Genomic DNA, 25,941 nt, shown 5'->3' with positions numbered 1-25,941 from the left:
AACAGCTGCGCTAAATCAGACTTGCCAGTTTCCCATTCTTCGCTGTCAGAGTCACTTTCCGTGCAGCGCGGCTCCTCAGAAATAATGCCTGTTTTTGCGAAAGCTTGAACAACAGAGCCAGCAGACACTTTAGTCCAAGCATCAACAATCCATCCGCAAACGGTGGCGTAACTTGCCCGGCGCTACCTTCCACTTATCCTGAAACTGTGGTCTCCGTCTGTCATCCATCGCTCCCACGCCGCTCGCAGCCTTACTTTGAACGGCCGCTTCACACCGATGTCGAGCGGTGGAAGTTCCTTTGTCAGACCCCCGGGATAACAGCGAGCACAGCGTTCATTTGATTCACCTTTTTTTCACATCGGCTGTGAGATGGGCACGCAGCGATGGTGATGCGTGGAAAAAAGCACCTGGTCTCCTCACATACACCTGCCTTTCATCATCTTCTCATCCATCCAGCCTTTTTCATTTGCGTTAATATCATGTCATCAGAGCGCTGTGTCTGTCTCGCTGTCAGCTCCCAGATCAGCTTCTCTGATTGGTTGATGCGGCGCGTCCAGCAGCAAAACTTAAATTTTTCCATCTCGAGCAGCAGCAGCGCGTTGGCGGTGCGTCAGATGCTTAAACGCTCCCGACGTGCTGCACCTGCAGCTCAAAACGCGCTGCGGGACCTTTTGCTGCGCCTATACGCGCGTCAACCATTGACTTTGCATGTAAACTCGCTGCTTCTGCTGCACCTGCTGGGTCCGGTTCACACCGATGTCCAGAGGTTGAACAGCGAGCACAGCCTTAATTTGTTTCCCCATGTTTTTCACATCAGCTGTGAGATGGGCACGCATGGAGTTACATATTAACAGCGATGGTGATGAGTGGAAAAAAAAACACCTGGTCTCCTTACATTCAGCCACTCTTTCATCATCTCCTCAATGAGGTGGTCTCAAAAGTCACAGTTACAACACACATAAGGCGCACCGCACCATAGGGCGCACCGCACATTTTGAGGGAAAAAAAAGACGTTTAAGTGCGCCTTATAGTCGTGAAAATACGGTATATATGTATATATATATATATATATATATATATATTACAGCAGAGGTCTTCAACAGGGGGTCCGCAATCCCTAGGGGGTCCATGGAGGTACTGCATGGGGGTGGCGAATGTTTTGGTTGATTAGACTTTTTTTTTATATTCCCCCCCTGCATTTTTTCCACTAATTAAAATGTCTTTAAATCCACATTAACATGAATTCAACACACTGAAGTAAACAGATAAATGGAGGCAGAAGATGTCTTTCAGTCATCAATGCACACATTCAGCGACACACAGGATCTCTTTCGAGCTGGGCACCGTTTCATTCACAACACCTGTCCCATCAACCAGGAATCAGAATCAGAAATACTTTAATAATCCCAGGGAGGAATTACTTTAGTTACATTACTCCATCTGTAATAGAGTGACTATAGGACCAGTTTGATAGAACACTATTTCATACAATATATATAATTAGGAGGTCCCCTTTCCATTTCGCCATCAGTTTGGGAGTCCTTAGTCTGAAAAATTTTGAAGACCTCTGCTCTAATTGATTAAATTTGACTGTAAATACACAGATGAAAGTGCGCATTCAGCGTCTGCTCTGCCGATAATGCAAGCGTAGAAGAAGAAATGTGCTGTTTACCTGTGCAAAGAAAGAAACAACGAAAGAAAAATGTCTGAGGACTTCAGTGTTGAGGAAGAGCATGAGTTCTTTGCCGAGCTGAATGCGCACTTTCGTCTGGTTTGATCTGCCGCGGTTTCCGTAGCGTCGCGAGCTCGCAGGCGCGCGCTTTCAGGAAATCCTATACACTACTGTTTATGCTCTAAAAACATTCTAAATGACTTCGTTTCGAGTAAATTCTGGATAACATAATGGTTGCAGAAAGTTTTTTGCAAGAATTTGTAGCTTTTGTCTATCAAGTGGTGAATGAATACTAATATTTTGAAGGAACTAATTTCTCTATTCAATGTGGGGAGTTTGTATTTAGAGACAAAGTGCCTGCATAGCTCAGGCTTTTCTGAGTTTGCTTTGCTCGCCAATGAAACATTTCTATAGAAACGTTTAGGAGCTCAGAGCTTCATTAATAATAACTATTTTTTCATATTGGAGAAAGCAAGATTTGTCATGTCTGAACATGCTTGTATGTGTTGTTCTGTGCTGTGGACGGCACCTGTGTGATCTTCCCTCAACTGGTTTCTGAGCCAGACCATGAGCTGGTCATTTATCTTTTTCTGAAACAACACGTGGGTACCAAAGGAGGATAGGAATTAACGAAGTGGCGAAATAACCCCAAAGCCAGACGGTACAGCTACATTTACTGCATGTGGTCTGCTCTACATGTGCAGCTTCATGCAGGTCAGCTCCCAGACCGGTGGAGCAGCAGGGCTCTCTAAAGACCTCCGAGGAAGAGAAGTAATAAAGAATGGAAAATATCTCTCCTGGAGCTGTTCTCTCTGCCGTTGTTTTATTAATTGGATGCTCACAGACTCACAGATAATAACATACATTTTGAAACTTCATGTTGGAAAAGCTTTGTTACACTAGACTGGAGCTGATGCTGGTGGCATGAAGCAAGCAGTGTAAATAGAATGGAAGCATTAGGTGTAAAAAAAAAAAAAAACTTTTCTTAAGACGTACACTTAGCTTGACATGAACAAACTTAATCTGGTTAATATCTTCTCCTGTTTGAGCTCATGCCTGTGTCTCAGGCAGTAAAAAGATCTAATGCTTAAACAGCTGTTTAAGCATTAGATTTGGCAAAACCAATGAGGTGTGTTTTTAAAGTCGTAGGGTTCTTTATCAGATATTGTCCGAAAATTTCGATTTAAAGAAAAAAACATCTCGTCTTAAAACCTGTTGGGTTTTTTCTTTATCTTATGCAGGCCAGTTAGTTATATGTCAGCTTGAACACCTAAATTCGGCCAATCATATATCAACGGTCATCTGTCATTCAAATTTTTTCGCTCATAGCGTCTTGATTCATATGTCGCAGCTAATATACGCGGTTGAAATTAGAATCGTTTCCTTTCCCACTGAGTTCCATCCCAGTGTTCACGGGGATGGACGTCTGTGTCTTCAGCAGGCGTAGAGCTAACAGAACTGGCAGCGTTGCGAGGCAAGGGCTCAAACATGTACGGCTGGAAGCCTTCTACACCAAACCAAGCTTCTGCCGCCCTGGCGTCCTCTTCCACAACATCTTGGTCTCCGCTTTCCTCCTCTAAATAAAAAATGGATGACGGAGGAGACTCATCCACGACCTCCGACACTAAACTCTCCTCCTCTTGCATGTTTCCGCTGTCCATAGCGTTCCTTGACAGCGTCGTTTCTAAGTCACCAATTTAGTGCTACTTGGTCCCAATGGAATTTCCCATTGGGAACCTACTAGCACTAAGTTGCTAACTGGTTAGCAAGATGTTTCCGAGAAACCGGCCACAATCAAACTTGCTTGCGAACTTTCCGCCACAACAACCCTGCCCCCTTGATTAAATACCAATCATATTCACTTTATTCACTCGTGTAAAGTCGGGCACCACTTAGGAGAATTCTGTGATGCAAAGGTTGGAACAGCCGTTTCACTACGACTTTAAGCATTAAAAACACCACCTCATTGGTCAAAACGGCACAAAAGCACATTTACTTCTTGCGGAGGATGAGAAGAGCCCACCTGCCTGCATACATCTTCACAACCTTCTACAGAAGCAACATAGAGAGCGTTCTGAACAGCTGTCTCACTGTGTGGTGTGGAGGCTGCAGCGCCTCAGACTGGAAGAAGGTGAGAACAGCAGAGAGGATCATCAGGGCACCTCTTCCTCCATAAAAGACATTTCATTCCCAGCGCTGCGCGTCCCGAACCCGTGACATCATCAATGACCCCTCACACCCCCACCATGGACTGTTCTCCCTGCTGCCCTCTGGGAAGAGGCTTCACAACGTTCAATGCAGGTCCAGCAGATTCAGCAACAGCCTCTTCCCATCAACCCTCAGACAGCTGAATGTTAAGAAAACTCTATATCATGTCACAGACTCTGCATCACAATGATAAACCAAACCAAAGCACTGCATAATTACACCATCCAGCACTGCATGAAAAGTGGGATTTTCGTCAATATGCGGCACTGTAGATTGTCGTGGAACTTCAGGTTAGCGGCAGTTTACGACAATTTGCAGGCTTCGCCGAAAACTCCCGTAAATTGTCAGAAATTGACGTGGACTCTCTTAGGCAGTGTTCCCCCCATGCCTCCCCCCCATGGAATTCTAGGGGAGGCTTTAACATGTAAATGAACATGCTGTGAGCTATACAAATGCAAACCAGGGTTGCAGGGGGGGGTTTACCCCAAGTGACATCTTTCTGGGTAAGAAATTCTCTGATACAAAGAGATCAGGCTTAGTATAGCCTCTTCCATTTTAGCTTGAATTTATTTATTTAATTAAAGTATAGAGACCAAAACAGATCTTTAGCTGACAGAGCAATACATTTAGAGCAGTTATTATAAAAAAAAAATTGCATTTAAGATAAAAAATAAAATGTTGTCTGTCAATATGCTCAATTCACAATTACTTAAGTGTAAAAGTTACAAGAAATGAGTCTGAGATGATTCACTTTATAACATGGCGCATTATCCTGTTGGAAGTAGCCATCAGAAGATTGATACACTGTGGTCATAAGGTCCGGCCAGGTCAAGATCCGCAATTGCAATCGCACCAAACAGGAAAAAGAACATCGACAAATTCCGGTTCGTCAAATTAAAATATAGCAGCAACAGATCGGTGACTAGAAATTATAGCACAATTCTTATATATATATATATATATATATATATATATATATATATATATATATATATATATATATATATATATATATATATATATATATATATAAAAACTAACACCGTTTATTTAAATGATTGGATCCAAACTATTGGTTATTCACCAACGAGGAAGCAGATTTCTCATCTCCATCAAAATATTTATTTTATACCGAGGGACTTAGACTTTAATCAAATCCATTCAAAAGAAACTTCTTATTACAGGAATGAAAAGAGATGCTGAGTTTGGAAGTAGTGAACAAGTTCATTAAAAAAAAAGCAGTTTTGAATTATCCTTATCCCCGTTACAAAAATCTACATATATATTTGGGCAGAAACTGAACATATGCTGGATGATGGTGGGATTTTTTTAATATGTCATATTAAATTAAGCGCTCACAGGGTTCATACAGGAATGAGTGACTCTAATTTAATGCTATTTTAATGCTATTTGAAATGATTTTAATGCCATCATCAAGAACCATGTACACAAGTTATTAGTGTACATGAAATATGAAGGAGCTGCAAGCAGAGTTCCATGACTCCTGTATGTATGTAAACACACACACACACATATATACGTATATATATATCCTCTAGCTTTTTCTCCGCCTGGAGCGATATAATATATCTGACGAAATTGTTTTTATAAGCATTTTTTATTAAAGAATTATAAATACTTCGATAAACATATTTAAATAATTTTAGTGCCAATTAAGGCCTTGATAAAAAAAAAAAAAAAGAATGATTTTTTAATTATTTTTATTGATCCGCGGACACCCTGGTTCATCTCGCGCATGCTCCCTACGATCTCCAAGAAACTCAGAACGGCGCGGTGTGCAGCCACAGTGGAGGATGTATGCTTTGCTTTGTGCAGCGGTCTGGAGCTTCTGGATTTCGGGGTAAAACTCCTCTTGGACGCGATGGCGACTCTGCATCGAACAAGACGAACTCAAAGAAGAGATGCTAGCGGTAAATATATGTTCGATTACTGCCTGCTAAGCTAAAAGCAGCCTAGCCTAAGCTACCGGCTAATAGCGGCTAATAGTAGCCTAGCTAGAATAAGCTTTATTAAAGTGTATTTTTTGTGATTTACAGGAAGCAGTACGCCGTCTTCACAACTCGGAGACTAATTGCAGGCGCTTTGAACCGGAGCAAGGGTAAGATTTAAAGAATATGCTTTCATTCTGCGGTAAAAGGCAATGGATACGGATAGATACCGATCATAGCTTTTACATTTTGTTTTCACAGACCTCCCATCTCGGCAAGTCCAGATTTGCACGATGTTGATAAAGACGACATTGTGTGTAAGTGACTTGTTTTAATGTTTTCTCCTTCCTTGTTACTGTGACTTGCGTTTGATTTTTTATTTATACCACTCTCATTTAATTGTTTTCCAGCTGCCTGTAAGACGTATTTTCAGACGGTACGCAGGAGCTTCAGATATACGCAGCCAGCCACACGCTGCGTGCGGAGGCTATCTGCTCGGAGTCGGGCCAGAAGAAAGAGGGTAAGACTTTATTTGGTGACTATTTTTCAGGTGCATTGATAGATGTGTTGTGTCCATACGCAGTGCGCTGATTCATTGTTTTTTTTTTCAGCTGCTGAAAGCGAGGCAGAGTGTGCTGGCAGATGAGGAAGTGGAACTCTGGAAGTCCGCCTTCCTCGGCGGTGTCTCTGGATGGATTGTACGGTCGCCGCCATTTCGTAGGCCGGATCTCACTGAACTATGTGTTAAGCTGCAGTCCCGGTTAGAAGCGATGCCGAAGTACAGGGCCACGCACAGTAGGCGTCTGCACATCGGACCTGCCTCGGAGGGAATGCTGCCAGTTACCTCCAACCCGAGGAAGCAAACGGACCGTTCACGGAGTTTTAATTTTTAGAAACGCATGTGTTTGGATACGCGTTGTATATAGTTGTGTTTCAATAAAGCTCTTTCTTTGCATAAACAGCTTCCTGGCAAATCTTCATTTCCTGTATAAATTCATTCATGTCCTTGATGGTAGCATAATAATTGTGTAGTAGTGTAGGATAACATAAATACACACCATATGAATGAATAAATATATGAATGAATAAATATATGAAAGAATATATGAATGAATAAATATATATATATATATGAATAAATATATATATATGTAAATTTATATGTAAATATATATATATGCCAACCAATCACGAGCGACTTTACTTGTTTAAAAAGAAGTGGTTCCGTCCAATACTCAGTAAGAAAATTAAAGCCTGGCGTGGCCACGTGTGGTTTTGCTGCCAATCACGAGCGATTTTACTTGTTTGAGAATAGTGGTTTCAGCCAATACTGAGAAGGTTATTCAAGCCAGACTTGGCCAGCCGCGCGGGTTTGCTGTATTCATATGCTAATTAGGGCCATTAGTACAGCTGATCGCTCTCCACATACGTCACGGTACGTTTCCGACAATTTGTGGCACGACAAACGCGGACAAGCACGGGTTGCAAATTGTCGGAAACTGACGAAAATCAGGCAGATCTGCGGGAGTTTACGGGGACGAAAATCTCACTTTTCATGCAGTGCAGGGCTCGATGTTAACCATCGCCCGATCGCCCGGGGCAAGTAGTTTTTATTGTCGGGAGAGTACAAATTTCAATGCATTTGCCCGCCGGGCAAGTACACTGATCGCAAAAAAAAAAAAAAAAAAAAATTTTCACTCAAAATTACTTTAAAATCACCGACATTCACTGAAAACGACCCACAAGCGTTGCCGGCGCCATCTTTGTTGTTTTGTACACATTCTTGCGTGATTTGAAAAAGCCGCGTGATTTGAAAAAGCCGCGTGATTATCCACTAGATGGCGTGATTCAGCTCTTGGGGAGAGAATTCTGCAGAGCAGCAGCTGGACGATGAATTTAATCTATACTATGATATATACAAAAATTAATATTAAGAACTATATTTATAAAACATTATACTGGGCAAGTAAAAATTGTTTCGGGGCAAATGAGATGTGAAAGCCACTTGCCCTTTGATCAATTTACATTTGATCACTGCTGCGCTTTAAGAAATGGAAATGTCATGAAAGCTGTACAAAACAAAATGCCGTCAAAGTCTAAGTCTCTCTAAGAAACCCTCAACAGCACAGATAAAAACAGTAATTAAACGCCACATTCATATGCATATTTAATCTGATTATTTCAAGCAAGAAACCAGGAGCTTTTGAGGTTTTTACTTTTCCGCCTGCGATATCGCAGCTTTAAAGGACAGGAGATGGAAAAGGAATAAAACTGAGCCTTATAATAATTAAAAAAATAAATATATAAGGAAAACATAAAACAAAAAGTCAGAACTTAAACTTGACATCTTCAAACTTTTTTGTGCTTTTCACTAGAAAGAGGGCAGTATTTTCATTTATTCTATTCTATTTATTTCATTTATTTTAGATAATAATCAAAAATGTAAATAAATACCAATCATTTCAATCAGACAATTAAAAAAAAAGCCAAATTAATGGACAAAACTGATCAGTCACGTTTTTTGAACCCGGGTTTTACTATTCCCAATCAATCAATTAACCAACCAATTAGATGTTATTAATAAAGCCCTTCCCACACGTTTCAGTTCAACATTAAATGGTTTTGCAGCAAAGATGAAATCAGCTATAATCACAACCAGAAATTGCTAATCCACTAAAATATCAATCATCCAAAGCTTTTATAAAATGTCACAGTAAACATGAAGCGGAGGAAAACATTTTTTTAAAGATCATCAGAAACAAGTGCAAAATATATTGAATTCTATAGTTTTTCTATATTGAACAAAACATTCAGTAACGTTTTAACTATCCACACAGGGCTAAATAAGACTAAAACCAAACTACATTGGGATATAAAAAATATCCTCATTAGAAAACACATTTAACATGAAGATAAAACATCTTCTTTTCCCTGTATTGTTTAATTCTGATCTCTTCTAAGGATATTGAACTATGCTTTCTGTGCTATGTTTATACTGTGTGTGTTTTTATGCAATAGCTGCTGTCTCTGCATACCAGCGTCTGCACATGGAGGCAGTGACGGCTTCCCGGTTGACAGACTGCAAGCAGCGAGCATTGAAAGCATTGGCAGTGATTAGTCAACAGCTCCTTGGGGGGGTGGGGGGCTCAGAGAGATCAAGCAGCAGCTCTGTCCTTCCTTTAGGTGTGATACTTAATGTTACAGATTTTTTGCCTGTAGCTTCATTTTCTTCTCGTTCCGTTGGAAGTTCCTGTTTTTTTTTTTGTTTTATAACCTGAGCATCTCCGTCACAGCCAGCTGTCGGCCCCAGTGACATAAAAACAGGCAATCCTTTTGTTTGTACTTTAACCCTGCAAAAAACACCAGAAGCAAACATATGTCAGGACCCGCTTTTTCCACGGGGGACTGCAAACACGGAGCCGTCACATCAAATCACAACCGAAACGTCTGACTGAGGAAGAAAGAAAATAAAAAAACAAAAACATGTCGCTCACGTGTCACACAGCCCACTTTAAACTAATACAAATGAGCTGCTTTCAACAGCAATTCATTAACATAATGCAGGGGCTGTGTGTTGATTCCTTTCCATTATAAATCCCTATGTTTTGCTCTTTAAATACAGATTAAAATCATATGAGCTGCCTCTCACTGATCCTCTGACAACCAGCGTCTATACCACTTCAAAGCCTGTTGACAGCTCGCTGGAACGGAGCACGCATCTTCAGAACATCCAGCCGTTTATCGTCAGTGAAACTAATGATGAAAAATGCAAAGGAGAAAGAAAAACATACAGAGCACAAAAAAAGCTATTCTTCTCCCGAAGCAGCCCACCTAACGTATACATGCTCCTCTACTATCTCTTGGATTCCAGAGCTGCTGCAGGAGACAGATGGTTGCCATAGCAACTATCTTTGCAGAGTGCTAGGAATGCAATTCGGTGCGAGAGCGCATCTGTTTCTGTCCGGCCATGCAAGGATCTGCCGGACAGCACAGGAGACGATATTTCCAGGCCCAGGAAGGAGGTGCAGACGGAAGAGGACTTATCTAACCTAAATCCTGGCAATATATATTTTTACCTTCTTTGGATATAAGAATCAATTTAAGGAGGAGCGCATAAAAATAAAAAGAAGAGAATAAAGTGCAAATTCCTACAAGAGCAGATGCTTTAGTACCAGGTAATCAGAAATCACAGGTTCCAATGTGCATTCCTCTGATCTTATCTATGTAACACCACTTTAGGCATTTTACAAATAAAATCCTAAGAGCAAACAGCATCTGACGTGATACAGACTGATGTAAACTGTGATCTTAACACTATTTTGAACAAAACTACCAATCAATAACAAAATCAGGGTTGAAGACACATTACATATTCATGATAAGACAGTTAATTCATCTGCAATATAAACACAATTTAACAAATCACAGTTTTTAAATCGCACTCATTAATATTTACCAGAGTAGGACACTTTCTGAGAAACCTTAAAGGAGGTTTTCTGTTTAAAGGAAAGGAAGAGTTGCAGCAAGAAGCAGAACAGTGACAGTAAAGTGACGATGGACTCTGAACAAGCAAGCTTTCAAAGTCAGGAAAAGGTGAAACCAAAATGCTTGTGGTTAGAATGAAGGAAAACTAAATAAGATGGCAATTTTGAAAGTTTAAAAAAGTTGCTAACATTTCCAGGGAGAGCATAGTGACTGGTCAAATGGAGGAACTTTGCCATATTCCTTTCAGCCTTCCTGTTATCTGCTGAAAGTAGAACTCTCCCTCTCTCTCTCCTGTAGCCTCAGGTTAATATCAATTAGGTGGAAAATTGAAGTTTCATTTTATTTAGCTTTCAACTTCTTATTTCCTTTTAACATTTCTACAGAACAGTATGGATAATGTTTTTGTCAGTGAATAGAGACAAATTTGTCTATTCTAAGGAAAAAAGATGGTGTCCTAAAGTGTCCAATCAGTCCAGGAGCCTTCGTTTATGTTCCAGCAATTTGATTCACAATCAAATGTCTTAGAGATCTATATATATGATCTCTTTTTTTCATAAATAAAAGCATTTCTCTAACCTGTCTCCCATGTCGAGTTTTTAGCCAATCACAGCAGTAGTAGCAGGTTGACGTATCACATTCTTGATTTGTTTCCCAACTTGTGGAGCTAACTGATAATCTCTTACCAGATCAAGTGAGGAGGAACATGCAAACATCTTTACCATCAACAAAAGTCATTTTGCTCTTTTTTCAAACAGGAAAATAAGGTATTGCAGCTAAAACTAGCGCGGCCATCTTTGTTTGGCTTTAGCCTTTTGCCTCTGGTTGGTGCGTTGCCGTCACACACGTCACTGCGTTGGTCTGAAACGTTACTGAATCGAGGCTAACGCATCGGTAAGCTGCTGGCAAAATGCCTTTTCGGGAGTTTGTGAATTTACAAATCTAACGACGATTCATCTTACATGCAAGGTAAGTATTTCTCCACCTGCAAATCAGATATTCAAATAAAGACCTTATTTATTCTATGAAGAGTCAAAATGCATTGTGGAAGAATAGTTGCTAGCCTAATTTATCAGTACAGCAGCATGTTAACATAAATAATGATTCAGGCCGACACAATACAGTGACTTAATGTCACTTTTAGATGTGGGGAAGTCAAATTGCAGAAGTTCAAACCAAGCACAAGGAAAAGGGGAAGAAAGTGGATTTAGGTGACTTTAAAACTGTCCGGTTGTTGGTAATAAAAAAGATATTTAAGATATTTAAAAACCTCCTGAAATGTCTTCAGATAATCAGGATTTATTCTACAAATAATATCCAAAGAAAAAGAAAGTTAGAGACAAGTTTTAGTTGCGTGAACGATAAGGCCATTATATGAGGAATACCATCTTAGCTCACGATTCTTTGACCCTTTAAGCAAACATGTATGAGTGCTGAATAGAAGTGATATGATACTTCTGCCTGTCATCGAATCAGGAACTCTGACAAATCACAAAGCTAAGTCAAAATTAGACAATAACAAAGGAGAAAAATGTTCTCTGGACTGTTCAGCTCCCATATTCACATGCATCAATGGTTCAGGCTGGTTGTGGTGGTTCGACAGTAGCCTCGTGAGACCATCCTGATCTCGCGAGCTTTCAAGGTTTCACTCGCTAATCAGTCTGGAGACTCTGTGTTAAAGAAAATTTGGAGCCGTTCACCAAACAAACATCCAATCAGCGTTGGCTTTGAGGCGGGTTGAGGTGTGACGCAACGAGAAGCGCGACAGTTCAGTCTAAAGAACATGGCGGCTTCAGCCGATGAAACTAGCGTTAGCGTGGCTATCGAGCAAGTTTTATCGGAATTACAGAGTATTTCTTCACTGAAAGAAGAGCAAAACACTGCTCTGGAGGCTTTTCTCAGAGGAAAAGATGTTTTTTGTTCTTCTCCCGACTGGTTTGTGGTTGTGTTTTCGTCGTCGCTCTGTTAGTACCTCATATGCTTCTTTGATCTGATTGGTTTATTTGGCCCGTCTATCACCAACATAGGCCAATCAGCTAACCAGTATTTTCGCCCCTTCCCAAAATTACTTCAACGGAAGGTTTCCAGATGGATATGCGGAGCAAATCCATCAGGTTAGTTCGACAGTGCAAAGGATTATTTTTAGCAACATCTGGCCTTACTAAGCCTTTGTGCTGATGATGCTCATCCCATTCTGACCAAAAAGTAGCTCTCTTCTGATGGCAGCATTGCACTGATCTCAGATCTCCTCAAACTGGTTTCCTGAGCATGAAAAAAATGAGTAAAATGTCTTCAATCTCAATCCAACACAGCACGTTTCGGATGTGGTGGAACGGTTGACTAACATCATGGATGGGGATTAGATTAGATTAGATTAGATGAGCTTTATTGATCTCACAGTGAAGAAATTCACTGGTCACCTATTGGCATAGTAATTAAAGAAGGTGCAAACAAGGAAGAAAAGGTGCGTTAAGAATAACAATAAATAAAAGAAAATAAAAATAAGAAATTTAAAAATACAAGGGAGTAACACAGAGATTTGAGGTGACATATGTACAATCAGGATGGCTTATATACAGGTGGATTGACTTTTACATTAAAGTGTAGTAGGTAAGGAGCAACGGTGAGGTAGTGACTATTATATTCACATATATTGCACGGCCAGCATATTGCACAGAATATTGAACAGCCAATAAATAAAATAAAAAAAACTCTATTATAGTTTCACAGTGGTTGTTACAGGAGTTATTGTGGTTATAGTGCAGTATTATAGAGTCTGGTGAATGACCTGCGGTAGCGATCCTCCTTAAAGACAGCCGACTAATATGCAGCAACTGTGCAACGTGTCAATATAACGTTTGCATTAATGATACGGTGAATTAGGGTTGTTTTAAAGGGAAGAGGGTCGGACCCAGAAAAAAATAGGTGTATCTAATAAGGTGGCTGATGGTTTGAAGTAGATGGAATCAGGTCAGTCGGGTTTATTACTGCAGGTGTTTTAGATGACTGTTGAGCTCCTCTCACAGGGTTCCTACAGCATAAGGCAAGTTAAATTCAAGACTTTTTAATGACACTTGAAATAAAAATTTAAAGACCAAATTCACAAGAAACACAAGAAAAAGCTGCTTTGCGACAACTTAACCCAAAGGTTTATTTTAACATAAACCACTGCACTAATGTTTCAAATTTGGAAAAACTTCCCATACAGGAAGAAAGCTAAAAACACACAAATGACAGATATATTTTAACAATTATTTAACTAAATTCATAAACTTAGTTTTAGCAGGGAACAAAACAAATCAGTTTTAAAGCCACAACATAACCAGTGCTAAGTCTTTTATGCAGCTATTTGTTCTTTGTATCGTTTTATTAGTATGTTTGATTTGGTGATAAGTGGAGGCGTTGCAGAGACAAGGGTGGAAAAAACCGAGAAATACCGGCTGTTTCTCGGTTAGTCGATTTTGACGCTTTGTGTTTCGCGTTTCGCATGCGACTCCACTGCCTTAATTCCCATCGTTCTGAGCTTGAATGACTTCTTGCATAAATCCACTGAGCCTCATATATGTTCCCTGGTTCTATTTCATCCCTACTGACCGCCAGAGGGCGGTGCTGAAAGCACTGAATGTTCCCTTCGGGCATGCGCAGTTCGAGTAATTATACCAACAGAGTCACACCTGTGACACCGGATGACCACTCAGAAGCTATATAGCCTGGTGTCATCCTTTGCTCTGCTCCTTTTTTCTTCTCGCAAGCGGTTCGCTAACTTCCCCGTTGTCTGAAGCCCCTGTCTCTTGACCGGAGTTGCGGTTATTCTCCGCCCTCCCAGGGCTGCAACGGGTCGATTCTGAAGATTACGGAAGGTAAGTGAGTTGTTTGCTGGTGATGGTAGCATCCGCGCCCCCTCTCCCGGCTCACGACTTTAGCTTTTTACCTACAGCTTCGTGCTGTTTTGTTCCGAACTGGTGACGGCAGCGTTTTCGCCCCTACTCCCAGTGTGAATAACTTCACTGCCGAAGTTATATACGGCTAACGTAGTTAGCTTCTTTAGTTTGTTGGTATTATACCTGGTGACGGCAGCGGTTTTCGCCCCCTCTCCCAGTATATTCCCTACTTTTGCATCCTTTTTTTCACCGGTCTGCGCTGCTATAATTACTGACGGCCGCGGTTTTCGCCCCCTCTCCCAACCAAGTCTGGTCTACTTCGTTGCCGAAGTTGGAGACGGCTAACGTTGTTAGCCTTTTTTGGTTTGTTTGCAGCCTTCTTCATCGGTCTGCTTAATTATAAATGGTGACGGCAGCGTTTTCGCCCCCTCTCCCAATATCAACCTTTTTTTGCAGCCTTTTCGTTGGTCTGCTCTCTTAATTGGTGACGGCAGCGTTTATCGCTCCTACTCCCTACTTAAGTTGCCATACAGCTAACGTTGTTAGCTTTTTTTGTTTATTGCTTTTATACCTGGTGACGGTAGCGGTTCTCGCCCCCTCTCCCGGTATCGGCCGCCTTGTGTCCGCAGCCTCTCTTGTTTTATCCGCTATAATTGGTGACGGCAGCATTGTTCGCTCCTACTTCCAACTTAAGTTTCCATACAGCTAACGTTGTTAGCTTTTTTGGTTTATTGGTTTTATACCTGGTGACGGTAGCGGTTCTTGCCCCCTCTCCCAGTATCGGCTGCCTTGTGCTCGCAGCCTCTTTCGTTTCTCTGCTGTAATTGGTGACGGCTGCGTTTGCGCCCCCTCTCCCGATTTTCGATAACTTTCTGTTCTTTAAGCCTTGTCGGCCTTCGACATGGATGGCTCTCACAGCTGCATAGATTGTGGGGCTGCCCTGCAGGCAGAGGATGGCCACGACCTGTGCCCTACCTGCCTTGGACATGAGCACCTTTTGGAGGCGCTGTCTGAGAACCCCTGTATGAACTGCAGCTTTATGCCCCATGCAGTGAGGGTGGCCCGGTTGGCCCAGTTGTGCCCCCAGGAGGGCTCGGACCTTCCGCCCTCTGGGCAGGTGGTTCCCCCCAAGCGTTCTAAGCGCCGTGGTGGGACCACAGCATCTGTGCCCCTCCCCCGGAGGAAGCGGGCCAAACCTGACCAGGGCCTGTCCACAAGGGTGGAGCAGTTGTCAGCAGAGCTGGCAGAGATGAAGTCCTTGTTGCAGACACGGCAATCTGATCCCTCGCTCCCAGTGGTTGGGCTCTCTTCCCCACCAATGCCCGAGCTGGTTGTAGAGGATGACGTTATCTCTCTGGCTGCCTCCGCTTCTCATTTTAGAGATGAGGAGGAGGCAGGGTCCTCTCAAGCCTCTGAGGCTGGTTCATTTTCATCTCAGAGTGCGGTTGGAGAGGCCGGTGACGGTTCCATGCGGGAGGTCATGTCTATGGCCCTGAAGCAGCTGCAGCTGGAACTCCCACAAGGAGAGGCATCCAGCTCTGGCAGTGCTTTTTTCAGACGTGGAAGGGCTCCTACTCCTTTTTCTGTACCTCCATCAGAGGAGTACCTGAAGGAGTTACACGCCTGTTGGCGGGAACCGAGAGCGCTGTCGCGTCTCTCCTCGGATGGTCGTGTATTAGCTGCCATGCATGAGTCAGTGAAGGCCGGCCTGGACCGTATGCCAGCAATTGAACCAGCTGTTGCTTCACTGATTGTGTCACCAGATGAAGCCCTGCGTCCTGATGTCCGGTGCCCGCGGACTCAATGTCGGGTTACAGATGACCTCCTCTGTAAGGCGTACAATGCAGGAGCGCGTGCTGGCCGCCTTGGCAATTCCCTGGCGCACCTCATGTTTGCCCTGTCTGCATCTGTTCAGGACACTGGTGGTGCAAGTGCGGCGATTGGTTATAGTGACGCAGCGCTGCAGGCCTTCGCGCTGATGACCAGAGAGCTTGGACGGGTCATGTCTTTCCTTGTCCAAGCTCGTAGACAGGTCTGGTTGGCACAGTCTCCTCTGACTGAAGCATGCCGTAGGACCCTCAGGGGTGTCCCGGTTGTACCAGGGGAGCTGTTTGGATCAGCTGCCTTGGAGGCGCTGGAACGGAAGCTCAGGCACGTCAGACTAGCCAGCAGCTTTCCGGCCTTCGCAGGAGCATACCTGCCTTTCCCCAGCGTTCGGGCCGCCCTGCCACTACCCCCAGCGTTCAGCCACGACCTCAGACCGGTGGCAGACCTGTTGGTTCCTATCCCCATGATGTGCGGCAGAGACCGAGAAGGGACTTTCGTGAGCCAGTCTGCCGCCCTGTTAGACAGACCCGGGCCTCAAATCCTGGACGCCCTCCCCCCAGAGCCCCCAGGGGCCGTGGGGATAGAAGATGATGCCACCGGGCCAGCCGTCGGACATTTTTCCCATCAGCAGCTGAATTTCTGGGCTGCTCATGCCGTAGATCCATGGGTGGTTGCCACCTTAACCAATGGCTACAGGCTCCAGTTCCGACGGCGGCCCCCCCTCTCACACCGGGTCAAGATGACTGTCATCACAGACCCGGTGAAATCTCAGGCACTAGACCAGGAGCTTTCCGCCCTCCTGGGCAAGGGGCCAATCGAGTCTGTAGATCCTCTGCAGCAACCCAGAGGCTACTACTCCACATACTTCCTTGTGGCCAAGAAGACCGGCGGTTTTCGCCCCATTTTAGATCTAAGGGGACTGAATCGGTACCTGAAGGTCCTTCCCTTCCACATGCTCACCATAACAGAAGTCCTTCAGACCATTGTGGCGGGAGATTGGTTTACATCAGTAGATCTGACAGACGCCTACTTTCACGTGCCTATTGCGGCAGAACATCGCCGTTTTCTCAGGTTCGCCTATCGGGGGCGCCATTGGCAATTCCGGGTGCTCCCATTCGGGCTCTCCCTTTCCCTGAGGGTGTTTACTCGATGCGTGAAAGCAGCCCTCTCTCCTCTACAGGCCTCCGGAGTCAGGATTCTGCCATACCTGGACGATTGGCTTCTTTGTGCTCCCTCTCAGGTAGCTGCCTCTCGGGATACGTCCCAGCTTCTACTTCATGTGTCAATGTTAGGCCTCAAAGTCAACTTGGCAAAGAGTTGTCTGGTTCCATCTCAGACAACCACCTTTCTTGGGATGCATCTGGACTCTGCTACCATGATGGCCCGTCCATCTGTTCACAGGGTGGACAACATACTCCAGCTTGTCCGTCGATTCAGACTGGGCAGGGAGTTTCCCTACATCACCTTCCTGCGAATGCTGGGCAAACTGACATCAGTCACTCGTGTCGTGCCCTTAGGGCTGCTCCTTCTGCGTCCTTTGCAGCGATGGCTCAACAGCTTTCGCCTAGACGCCAGGCTGCACAGGCATCGCAGGCTAATGGTGACCAGGAGCTGCCTCCATGCCCTAGCTCCTTGGCGAGACGGGACCCTTTTGTCCAGTGGTGTTCCAATGGGGCTAGTAGTGTGTCGAAGGGAGGTGGTCACCACGGATGCCAGCCTCATGGGCTGGGGTGCCGTGTGGCAACACAGAGCTGTTCGGGGTCTCTGGGACCCAAGGGAGCGCACCGAACACATAAATGTGCTGGAGCTGCGGGCTGTGCACATGGCCCTCAGGTGCCTTCTGCCCCACCTAGAGGGAAGGAACGTGCTGATTCGGACAGACAACACCTCTGTTGTTTATCATATAAACCACCAAGGTGGCACCAGGTCAGCACGTCTCTTGAAGGTGTCGAGGGATCTCCTGGAATGGGCGTATCCCCGTCTGTGTACCCTGCGCGCAGCGTATCTGCCAGGACGGCAGAACCAGGTTGCGGACTCTCTATCCCGCCAGGCACCTGCTCCGGGAGAGTGGTCTCTTCACCCCGACGTAGTGCGCATAATCTGGAACCTCTTTGGGCAGGCAGAGGTAGATCTGTTCGCCACAGAGGAGTCGACCCATTGCCCCCTATGGTATTCCCTAACCGGGATGGCGGGCGCACTGGGCCAGGATGCACTGGCTCATCCATGGCCGCAGGTTCTCCTGTATGCCTTTCCACCCCTCTCACTGGTTTGGCCGACTCTACGGAGGGTTCTCGAGCAGGGCCACAGAGTGTTGCTGGTAGCTCCGTTCTGGCCAGCGCGGCCGTGGTTCCCGCTGCTTTGGAGTCTGTGTCACGGTACTCCATGGCGTCTTCCAGCAAGGAGGGATCTGCTGTCTCAGTTGGGGGGACAGATATGGCACCCCAACCCTCAACGTCTCCAGCTGTGGGCATGGCCCCTGGGAGGCTGACTGGGTGTTCAGACACCGTGAGACACACCATATTGAGTGCTAGGGCTTCCTCCACTCGGCTGCAGTATGCTAACAGATGGCGCCTCTTTTCTCAGTGGTGCTCTGCCCACAATGAGAACCCGCTTTCCTGCTCGGTGCCCACTATTTTGGAGTTCCTCCAGTCTCTCCTTGATAAGGGCCGCTCTCCTTCGACCCTTAAAGTGTATGTTGCAGCAATTTCATGTCTTCACCGAACTGTTGACAACCGTACAGTGGGGCGCCATGAACTGGTTTCACTTTTTCTGCGTGGTGCTCGTAGGTTGTGCCAGCGGCCAGCCCCACGAGCCCCAGATTTGGATCTGCCATTGGTTCTCACAGCTCTGTGCCACCCTCCATTCGAGCCTTTGGCACAAGCAGAACTCAAGTGGCTTTCCTGCAAGGCTGCTTTCCTGATGGCTATCGTCTCAGCTAAGAGGGTCAGCGAGCTACATGCTCTTTCTGTCAGCCCTAGGTGTATCAGGTGGAATCCAGATGGCTCTGGTGTTACCCTGTGGCCTAATACTGCGTTTGTGCCTAAGGTGTTGTCTCCTTTTCACCGTAACCAGCCATTGCGGCTCGCTCGGTTTCAGCCTCAATCTGGTACAACTGAGAATGAGTCGGAGTTGTTGTGCCCGGTAAGAGCGTTGGAGGCATACATTGCAGCCACCGCCAATCTGAGACGCTCGGACCAGCTTTTCCTATGCTATGGGGGTCCAAGGTTAGGCTGTCCTCTTTCTAAACAGCGTCTGTCCCATTGGATTGTGAGTGTCATCTGCCACGCCTACGCTGCAGGTCACTGCTCCCTGCCAGTCGGTGTGAGAGCACATTCCACCAGGAGCGTCACCGCTTCCTGGGCTGCTTTGAGAGGGGTTCCGCTGGAAGCTATATGTGCTGCTGCTTCATGGGCTTCCCCAACCACCTTCACCAGGTTCTACAGTGTCAATGTGGCTGCCCCTCATCCCCTGGGTCAGGTCCTTTTACAAGGTTCTGCTGGGCCTCCTCTGTGAGGTATGTGCTCAGGATTCCTTGTGACATCGTTGGCATTAGTCATTCAGTGCTTTCAGCACCGCCCTCTGGCGGTCAGTAGGGATGAAATAGAACGAAAGTTACGTGTGTAACTACGGTTCTATGAATCCCGGATGACCGCCAGAGCTTCTCTGTCACTCAGAATCCTTGCTTTTGCGAGAAGATTCTGTAGGAGCAGAGCAAAGGATGACACCAGGCTATATAGCTTCTGAGTGGTCATCCGGTGTCACAGGTGTGACTCTGTTGGTATAATTACTCGAACTGCGCATGCCCGAAGGGAACATTCAGTGCTTTCAGCACCGCCCTCTGGCGGTCATCCGGGATTCATAGAACCGTAGTTACATACGTAACTTTCGTTTTAGCCATGGAGAAAACTCTTGGCTGGAGACAATTTTGGTTACATTTACACTTGCTCATTGTCGCTACCCGATCTATACCGGTAGCACGATCCGTACCATCAGCTCATTTGCGCCTGCGCGAACAGAATAACTTCCGGGTCGCCAAAAAAATACTGTAATTACGGTACTGAAAAAACTTATTATTTATATCCTTAAATAATTAAAGAATACTAAACTACATCGTAAAGACAATATTGAAGACTTTTCTGAAAGAAATGGATGCTTTTTAAATTCAATCTATTGTATTGCTTGACGTCATCATCAGACATGCTAAGAGCAGTCTGGGAATATATTATTGCGTAACGTTTATCTGATGCACTCTATGATAGAGTGAATGCACTATTATTTTTTTATAGTACAGAGTAAATCAAATATTTAAACAAATTTAAATATATACGCTGTGTGACGTATATTTGCGCATGCTCAGAGCAGTCAAAGTAACTATCACAAGGCGATTGAACTTTTTTATGTATTTCTGTTTTTTTTTTTTTTAGAAAATGCAATATTGACGAAAATACAAAGATATACAAAAAGAAACCCATGCCTCTAAAAAATACAAAAGAATAAAAAAGTAAGAAAAAGGAAATATTGCCACCGGACGTTATTCTGTTTGCGCACGCGCAAATGAGCTGATGGTACGGATCGTTCTTCCGGTACGGATCGGGTAATGACACTCATATTTTCCAGACAAAAAGTTAATGTTGCATCTCCCAAATGTCTCGGACGCAACAACTTTTTTTATTGGTTCCGCTATCGGGACGAAACCAATAATAGCGAGCCGTTCTTTATTATTAAAAAAATAAATAAAAAAAATTTAAATTTTAATGTTTTATTTAGACTACCGGTACAAAAATAAATCGTAATAAAAATAATCCTATTTATGATGTTTAAAAGAATTAAGACCTACGAAAGACTGATTTAAGACATTTTAATACCAATTAAGGCCTTAATTTTATTTTGAAGAAGTCAATGCCTTTTAAGACTTTTTAAGGACCCGCGGGAACCCTGCTCTCAAACCAAGGAAACTACATAATATAAAAACATTCAGAATGAAAATACTAAAGAGGATTTTATCCACAGTCTGAAGCAGACGGTTAGAAACAGCATTAAAGTTGTCCATCTATTATAAATGGTGGATGGCTTTAGAGGAATTACATCTCAAAGTATTCAAGAAGCCACAAATGTTTGCTGTTCTTCCAACCCATGAAAATGAACAATAATAACAAAAGTAATTCAGCGGATACCTGCAACGCCCCAGGCGACAGTCAATGTCAGAATCAGCAGCGGCTGCAGCAGAGTGTGGACTGGCAAGCAATCAAGTGTTTAAGTCACCGCCCTGCTGATGCACATGCCAGGGAGGCCTTGTTAAGAGCTCAGACCTCCATCTATCCACCTGGGAGGTACGAGTACTCACCCTTGAAAAAAAAGCTCATCTTGGCCCTCCCGGCTGCTTTTCAGCTTGAGTTATTGCTCCACGCACGCAGAGGATTCCTGAATGTAATCAAGCGCTTCCTCTGTCGATAGGGGCGCAGAGCACCATTTCATCCCTGATATGTCACATCTTACAGCCACTCTTGGCAGCTCATAGCTCATATGTCACAGTCTATTTCACAAGAACGATGATCTTCAGCTATACGAGCAATGCAAAACCAAAACTACACACCTGCATGTTTATCTACATATTTAAAGTCAAATTAAAATACTTTTCTGTACATTTACATACTTAATATTCCCGTTGGACAGAAATTCAGCCATAGAGGGCGACAGACGAACAAGGCTGGTTGCCCCCCCGTCGCTACTCCACTCACGTATCAAGTCCTGGCCCCTTAAGCTTAGGTCCTAAAACCTGCTAGAGGTTGAGCCAAAAAGATATTGAAAGCGTGAGACAAAGAGCAGAGATATATATAAATATATATCAAATCGCTGTCCTAGAGTAAACTGCTTTAATATCCTCCGTGATTGAGGAAAGGAGGAGAGCGCTGGGTCTGACAGGAACCTGGACAGTCAGCAGGATTAACGAGCAAAAAGCCGGCAGTGAAGTTGAACGGCGGCGGCACTCAAACGAGCTCCGAGAAAGCGGCAAAGGAGGATTAAAGAAGGCAGAGAGGGTGGGCGCGAGCAAAGCTATCTGATTAATGATCTTAGCCGTGTTTGCATCTTCCAGCATCCAGCAGAAAATCTTTCAAACTGATAAGTTGTCTCTTTTTTCTCTTTGACTGCATTCATACAGAGACATGGTGAAATGAAGGATGAGCTGGCCCCAATAAATAAAAAAAATAATACAAAAACTTACCAGTGCGGTATGAGTCCAGGTCTGTATTCTTGGCAGTAGCAGAGGTGTGTGTACGGGAGTCAAGCTCTGATTGTGGAATGCGAGGGCTCTCCACAAACTTTGCTTTCCGCAGTGGGGCTGGGAGCAGAAAGCGCGCACACACACACATAAAGAGAAGGAGACAAAACACACACACACACATACAACAGGGAGATGGAGAAGGACAAGGAAAGAGAAGAGTGACAGGGACAGGGTGGGGTGGGGGGGGACAGAGAGCTTATGAACTCGGAGCAACACACTGATAAAATGAGAACATCCTGCAGGCTTTTCTATGAAGCTTTTGTTTTGCCTCAAGTGAGATAAATCTCAAGCATGAGTAAACAACGCAGAGCCTTGCAAACAGGAAACTGGCGCAGGAGAAACCAGCATCACCCTCGCATAACATCAGCCCACTGATGAAATCTAAAAATACCTACATACACCGTGTACCCTGGCCAACATTCACCTCCGAACAGAGAAACGGTCCAGGAAAGATGCACATAGCAGATAAAAAAAAAAGCATAAAGTGTCTTTGGTCCTTTTGGTGTCTAATGACACATGAGAACGACGGTGACGTCCACCGGCACGGATCTAAAGCGTCAAATGAGAAATTAACCGCAGGAAAAATGGTGGGAGGTGACAGCGTCATAATCATGAGGGAAAGAGAAAAGGTTTGCCGTACAGATTTTTATAAACGGCCTGAACTTTCGACTTCGATCCAGAGAAGAAAACATTTAGATCCTGATATTTAAAATGTTTGCATGAATTAAACTTCTTTGCATCTGCAGAGCAGATATCCTTATAAGGTGTAGAGCCATTCAGCTTCTTCTCTGTGTGCCTTCATATTCTAATCAACAGACTGCAGAGATCTATGGGTAACCTGACTCCGCCAGAAACCTTCCGTTGAAGTAATTTTGGGAAGGGGTGAAAATACTGGTTAGCTGATTGGCCTATGTTGGTGATAGACGGGCCAAATAAACCAATGAGATTAACGAAGCATATGACGTACTAACAGAGCGACGACGAAGAGGAGCCAATTGATAGATCAAACTCTTGCCGAAACCAGTTGGGAGAAGAGCAAAAACATCTTTTCCTCTGAGAAAAGCCTCCAGAGCAGCGTTTTGCTCTTCTTTCAGTGAAGAAATACTCTGTAATTCTGATAAAACTTGCTCGATAGCCACGCTAACGCTAGTTTCATCCGCTGAAGCCGCCATGTTCTTTAGACTGAACTGTCGCGCTTCTTGTTGCGTCACACCTCAATCCGCCTCAAAGCCAACGCTGATTGGACGTTCGTTTGGTGAACGACTCCAAAGTTTCTTTAACGGAGAGTCTCCAGACTGATTAGCGAGTGAAACCTTGAAAGCTCGCGAGATCAGGATGGTCTCACGAGGCTAATCTATGGGAGCAAAAACGATCTATCAAACCTGAAAGTGACGTTGAGTTTTTGCATTTATATATAACTTTTTATATGCTCCACTTATCTGGAACAGACTTCCAGAAAACTGTAAAAGTGCGGAAAGCCTGAGCTCCTTTAAATCAAGACTAAAAACACATTTGTTTAGGATTGCCTTCGACTGTTCTAGTTAAACAGTTCAACAAAAACATATTTTCTTTAGTCCAACTGTTTTAAATATTTTTTGTTTCTGCATTATTTTATTTTATTTTTTTTATTTTTGAATGTTTTCCTACTTGCTTTGATTCTGTTTTATCTTCCTGTATTTTAATCATGTAAAGCACTTTGCATTGTCTTTGTACTGAATTTTGCTATACAAATAAATTTGCCTTGCCTTGCCTTGCCTTTAGAGGTCTTCACTGCCACAGACAGAGCCTCCCTTTGTTTGCAATATTTTGGGTCAAGCGGCTAATTTTGAGGCGTTCGTGCTCAGCAAAAACAATCTAGAAATCAGCACAAATGTCTTACATTAAGTGTATTTAACCTTAATTTGAGTAATTAAATAAGATAATTTGCCAATGGAATGAGTATTTTACTCTAAAAATAAGATAATTAGAAAATATGCACTTGAAATAAGACAAGGCAATTGTTTTTTTCTTATTTTAAATGCAACACTGGAAAATTGATCTAGAAATAAGTAAACAATTCATAAATTAAGTGTATTTACCCTTAATTTGAGCAGGTAAATGAGGTAGTTTGCCAATGGAATGCGCATTTTTACTCTTAAAATAGGATAATTTGATAACATGCACTTGAAATAAGACAATCCAATTGAGTTTTCTTATTCTAAATGTAAATTGTCTTGTTCAATTGGCAACATTTCTCGTTTACCTCCTCAATTTAAGAAGAACTGCACTTATTTTAAGAAAAGATTACTTATCTAGATTTCGATTTTTTTCAGTGTAATAAAGCCTGCACTGCAGAAACCACCTAAAAATTAGAAAAAAATTCTTAAATTAAGTGTATTTACCATTAACTCGAGTAGGTAAATAAGATAATTTGCCAATGGAATGAGTATTTTAAGTCTTAAAATAAGATAATTAGATAATATGCACTTAAAATACGACAAGGCAATTGTTTTTTCTTAAGTGTCTCACTTACCTCCGCAATTCAAGAAAAAAATGCACTTATTTCAAGAAAAAAAGACTTAATTAATCCAGCTGTTTAGGGGATAATCTGCTCCTTTTTAGACAGAGGGGGGTCTGAGGGAGCCTTTTACTCGATTTATGATCAATATAGGCCTTGTAGGGTTGCGAGGGGCCCTGGTTTCTAATGCTGCGTTCACACCGGGGGCAGCAGGCGCAGCAGAAGCAGCGAGTTTACATGCAAAGTCAATGGTTGACGCGCGTCAAGGCGCAGCAAAGGCGCAGCAAAAGGCGCGGCGCGTTTTGAGCAGCAGCTGAAGCAGCGCGTCGGGCGCGTTTTAGCATCTGACGCGCGTGACGCGCCGCAAACGCGTTGCTGCTCGAGATGGAAAAATTTAATTTTTGCTGCTCGACGCGCCGCGTCAACCAATCAGAGAAGCTGATCTGGGAGCTGGCTGGGAGAGAGACACAGCGCTGATGACACAGACCGCTCTGATTACTTTTCTTAAACAGTTTATTAACGGATAATTAACTTAAAATATATACATCTGCCGGCAGAATATGTTCGCTTTTATTATTCTGGTGCCTGCAGATCGGATTATTTAGATGAAAAACACCTACCAGCCGCCGCGGTAAACCGCGAGGAGGCGACCCGCCAGAGGCTGCTGATGAAGGGCTTCCTTCTGTCGGCACACCGCTGGTATGTGGGGGTCTGAGCGGCTCCGACAGAAAAAACATTGGGAGGCAGGATGATAATCTGAATGAACTGACGGCACTGATTACGTTTTCAGGTGTATTTTCTCACTTAAAAACATATTAAAACTACTTTATTCCCACTGATCACAGCAAATATAGCTGCAAGGCAGAGAAAGGATAGTGAAGCTCCGCCCAACGCGCGTCAGACACACTTTTGCACCGCGCAGCCAGAGCAGCAAAGCTGCTTCAGCCGCGCGTCAGAACTAACTGGTACAAGCAGCAAAAATGAAGCAGCAGACGCGATTTTGCTGCTTTTGCTGCGTCCGGTCTGAACGTAGCATAACTTCAGCTGTGTATGGGTTGCCGGTTCGTCGCAGGGAAAAAGCATGACAGGAAAATGGAAAAGTTTGAAAAGTTTTGCTTTTTTATTCCTAGCTTCTGCACAGC

The 25,941-nt window shown here is 43.9% G+C and overlaps 1 protein-coding gene across 10 annotated transcripts in view; it reads right to left on the bottom strand.

The window, feature by feature from the left end:
- The window catches only part of tanc2b (tetratricopeptide repeat, ankyrin repeat and coiled-coil containing 2b), a 251,316-nt gene that overhangs the window by 101,601 nt on the left and 123,774 nt on the right, over positions 1-25,941 (bottom strand). For 7 of the 10 annotated variants that reach the window (XM_038296912.1, XM_038296913.1, XM_038296907.1 and 4 more), the window contains one exon: positions 22,243-22,359. The exons of the other annotated variants lie outside the window; for them this stretch is intronic. In XM_038296912.1, the coding sequence (XP_038152840.1) occupies positions 22,243-22,359 (117 nt within the window). The remainder of the gene's footprint in view (positions 1-22,242; positions 22,360-25,941) is intronic. 10 annotated transcript variants of the gene reach the window in all.

This window comes from Cyprinodon tularosa, unplaced genomic scaffold (assembly GCF_016077235.1).
Source record: "Cyprinodon tularosa strain WSP-4 unplaced genomic scaffold, ASM1607723v1 ctg38, whole genome shotgun sequence".
Taxonomy (NCBI): domain Eukaryota; kingdom Metazoa; phylum Chordata; class Actinopteri; order Cyprinodontiformes; family Cyprinodontidae; genus Cyprinodon; species Cyprinodon tularosa.
Note: the sequence above shows the minus strand (reverse complement) of the source record. Positions and strands in the feature narration are given on the sequence as shown.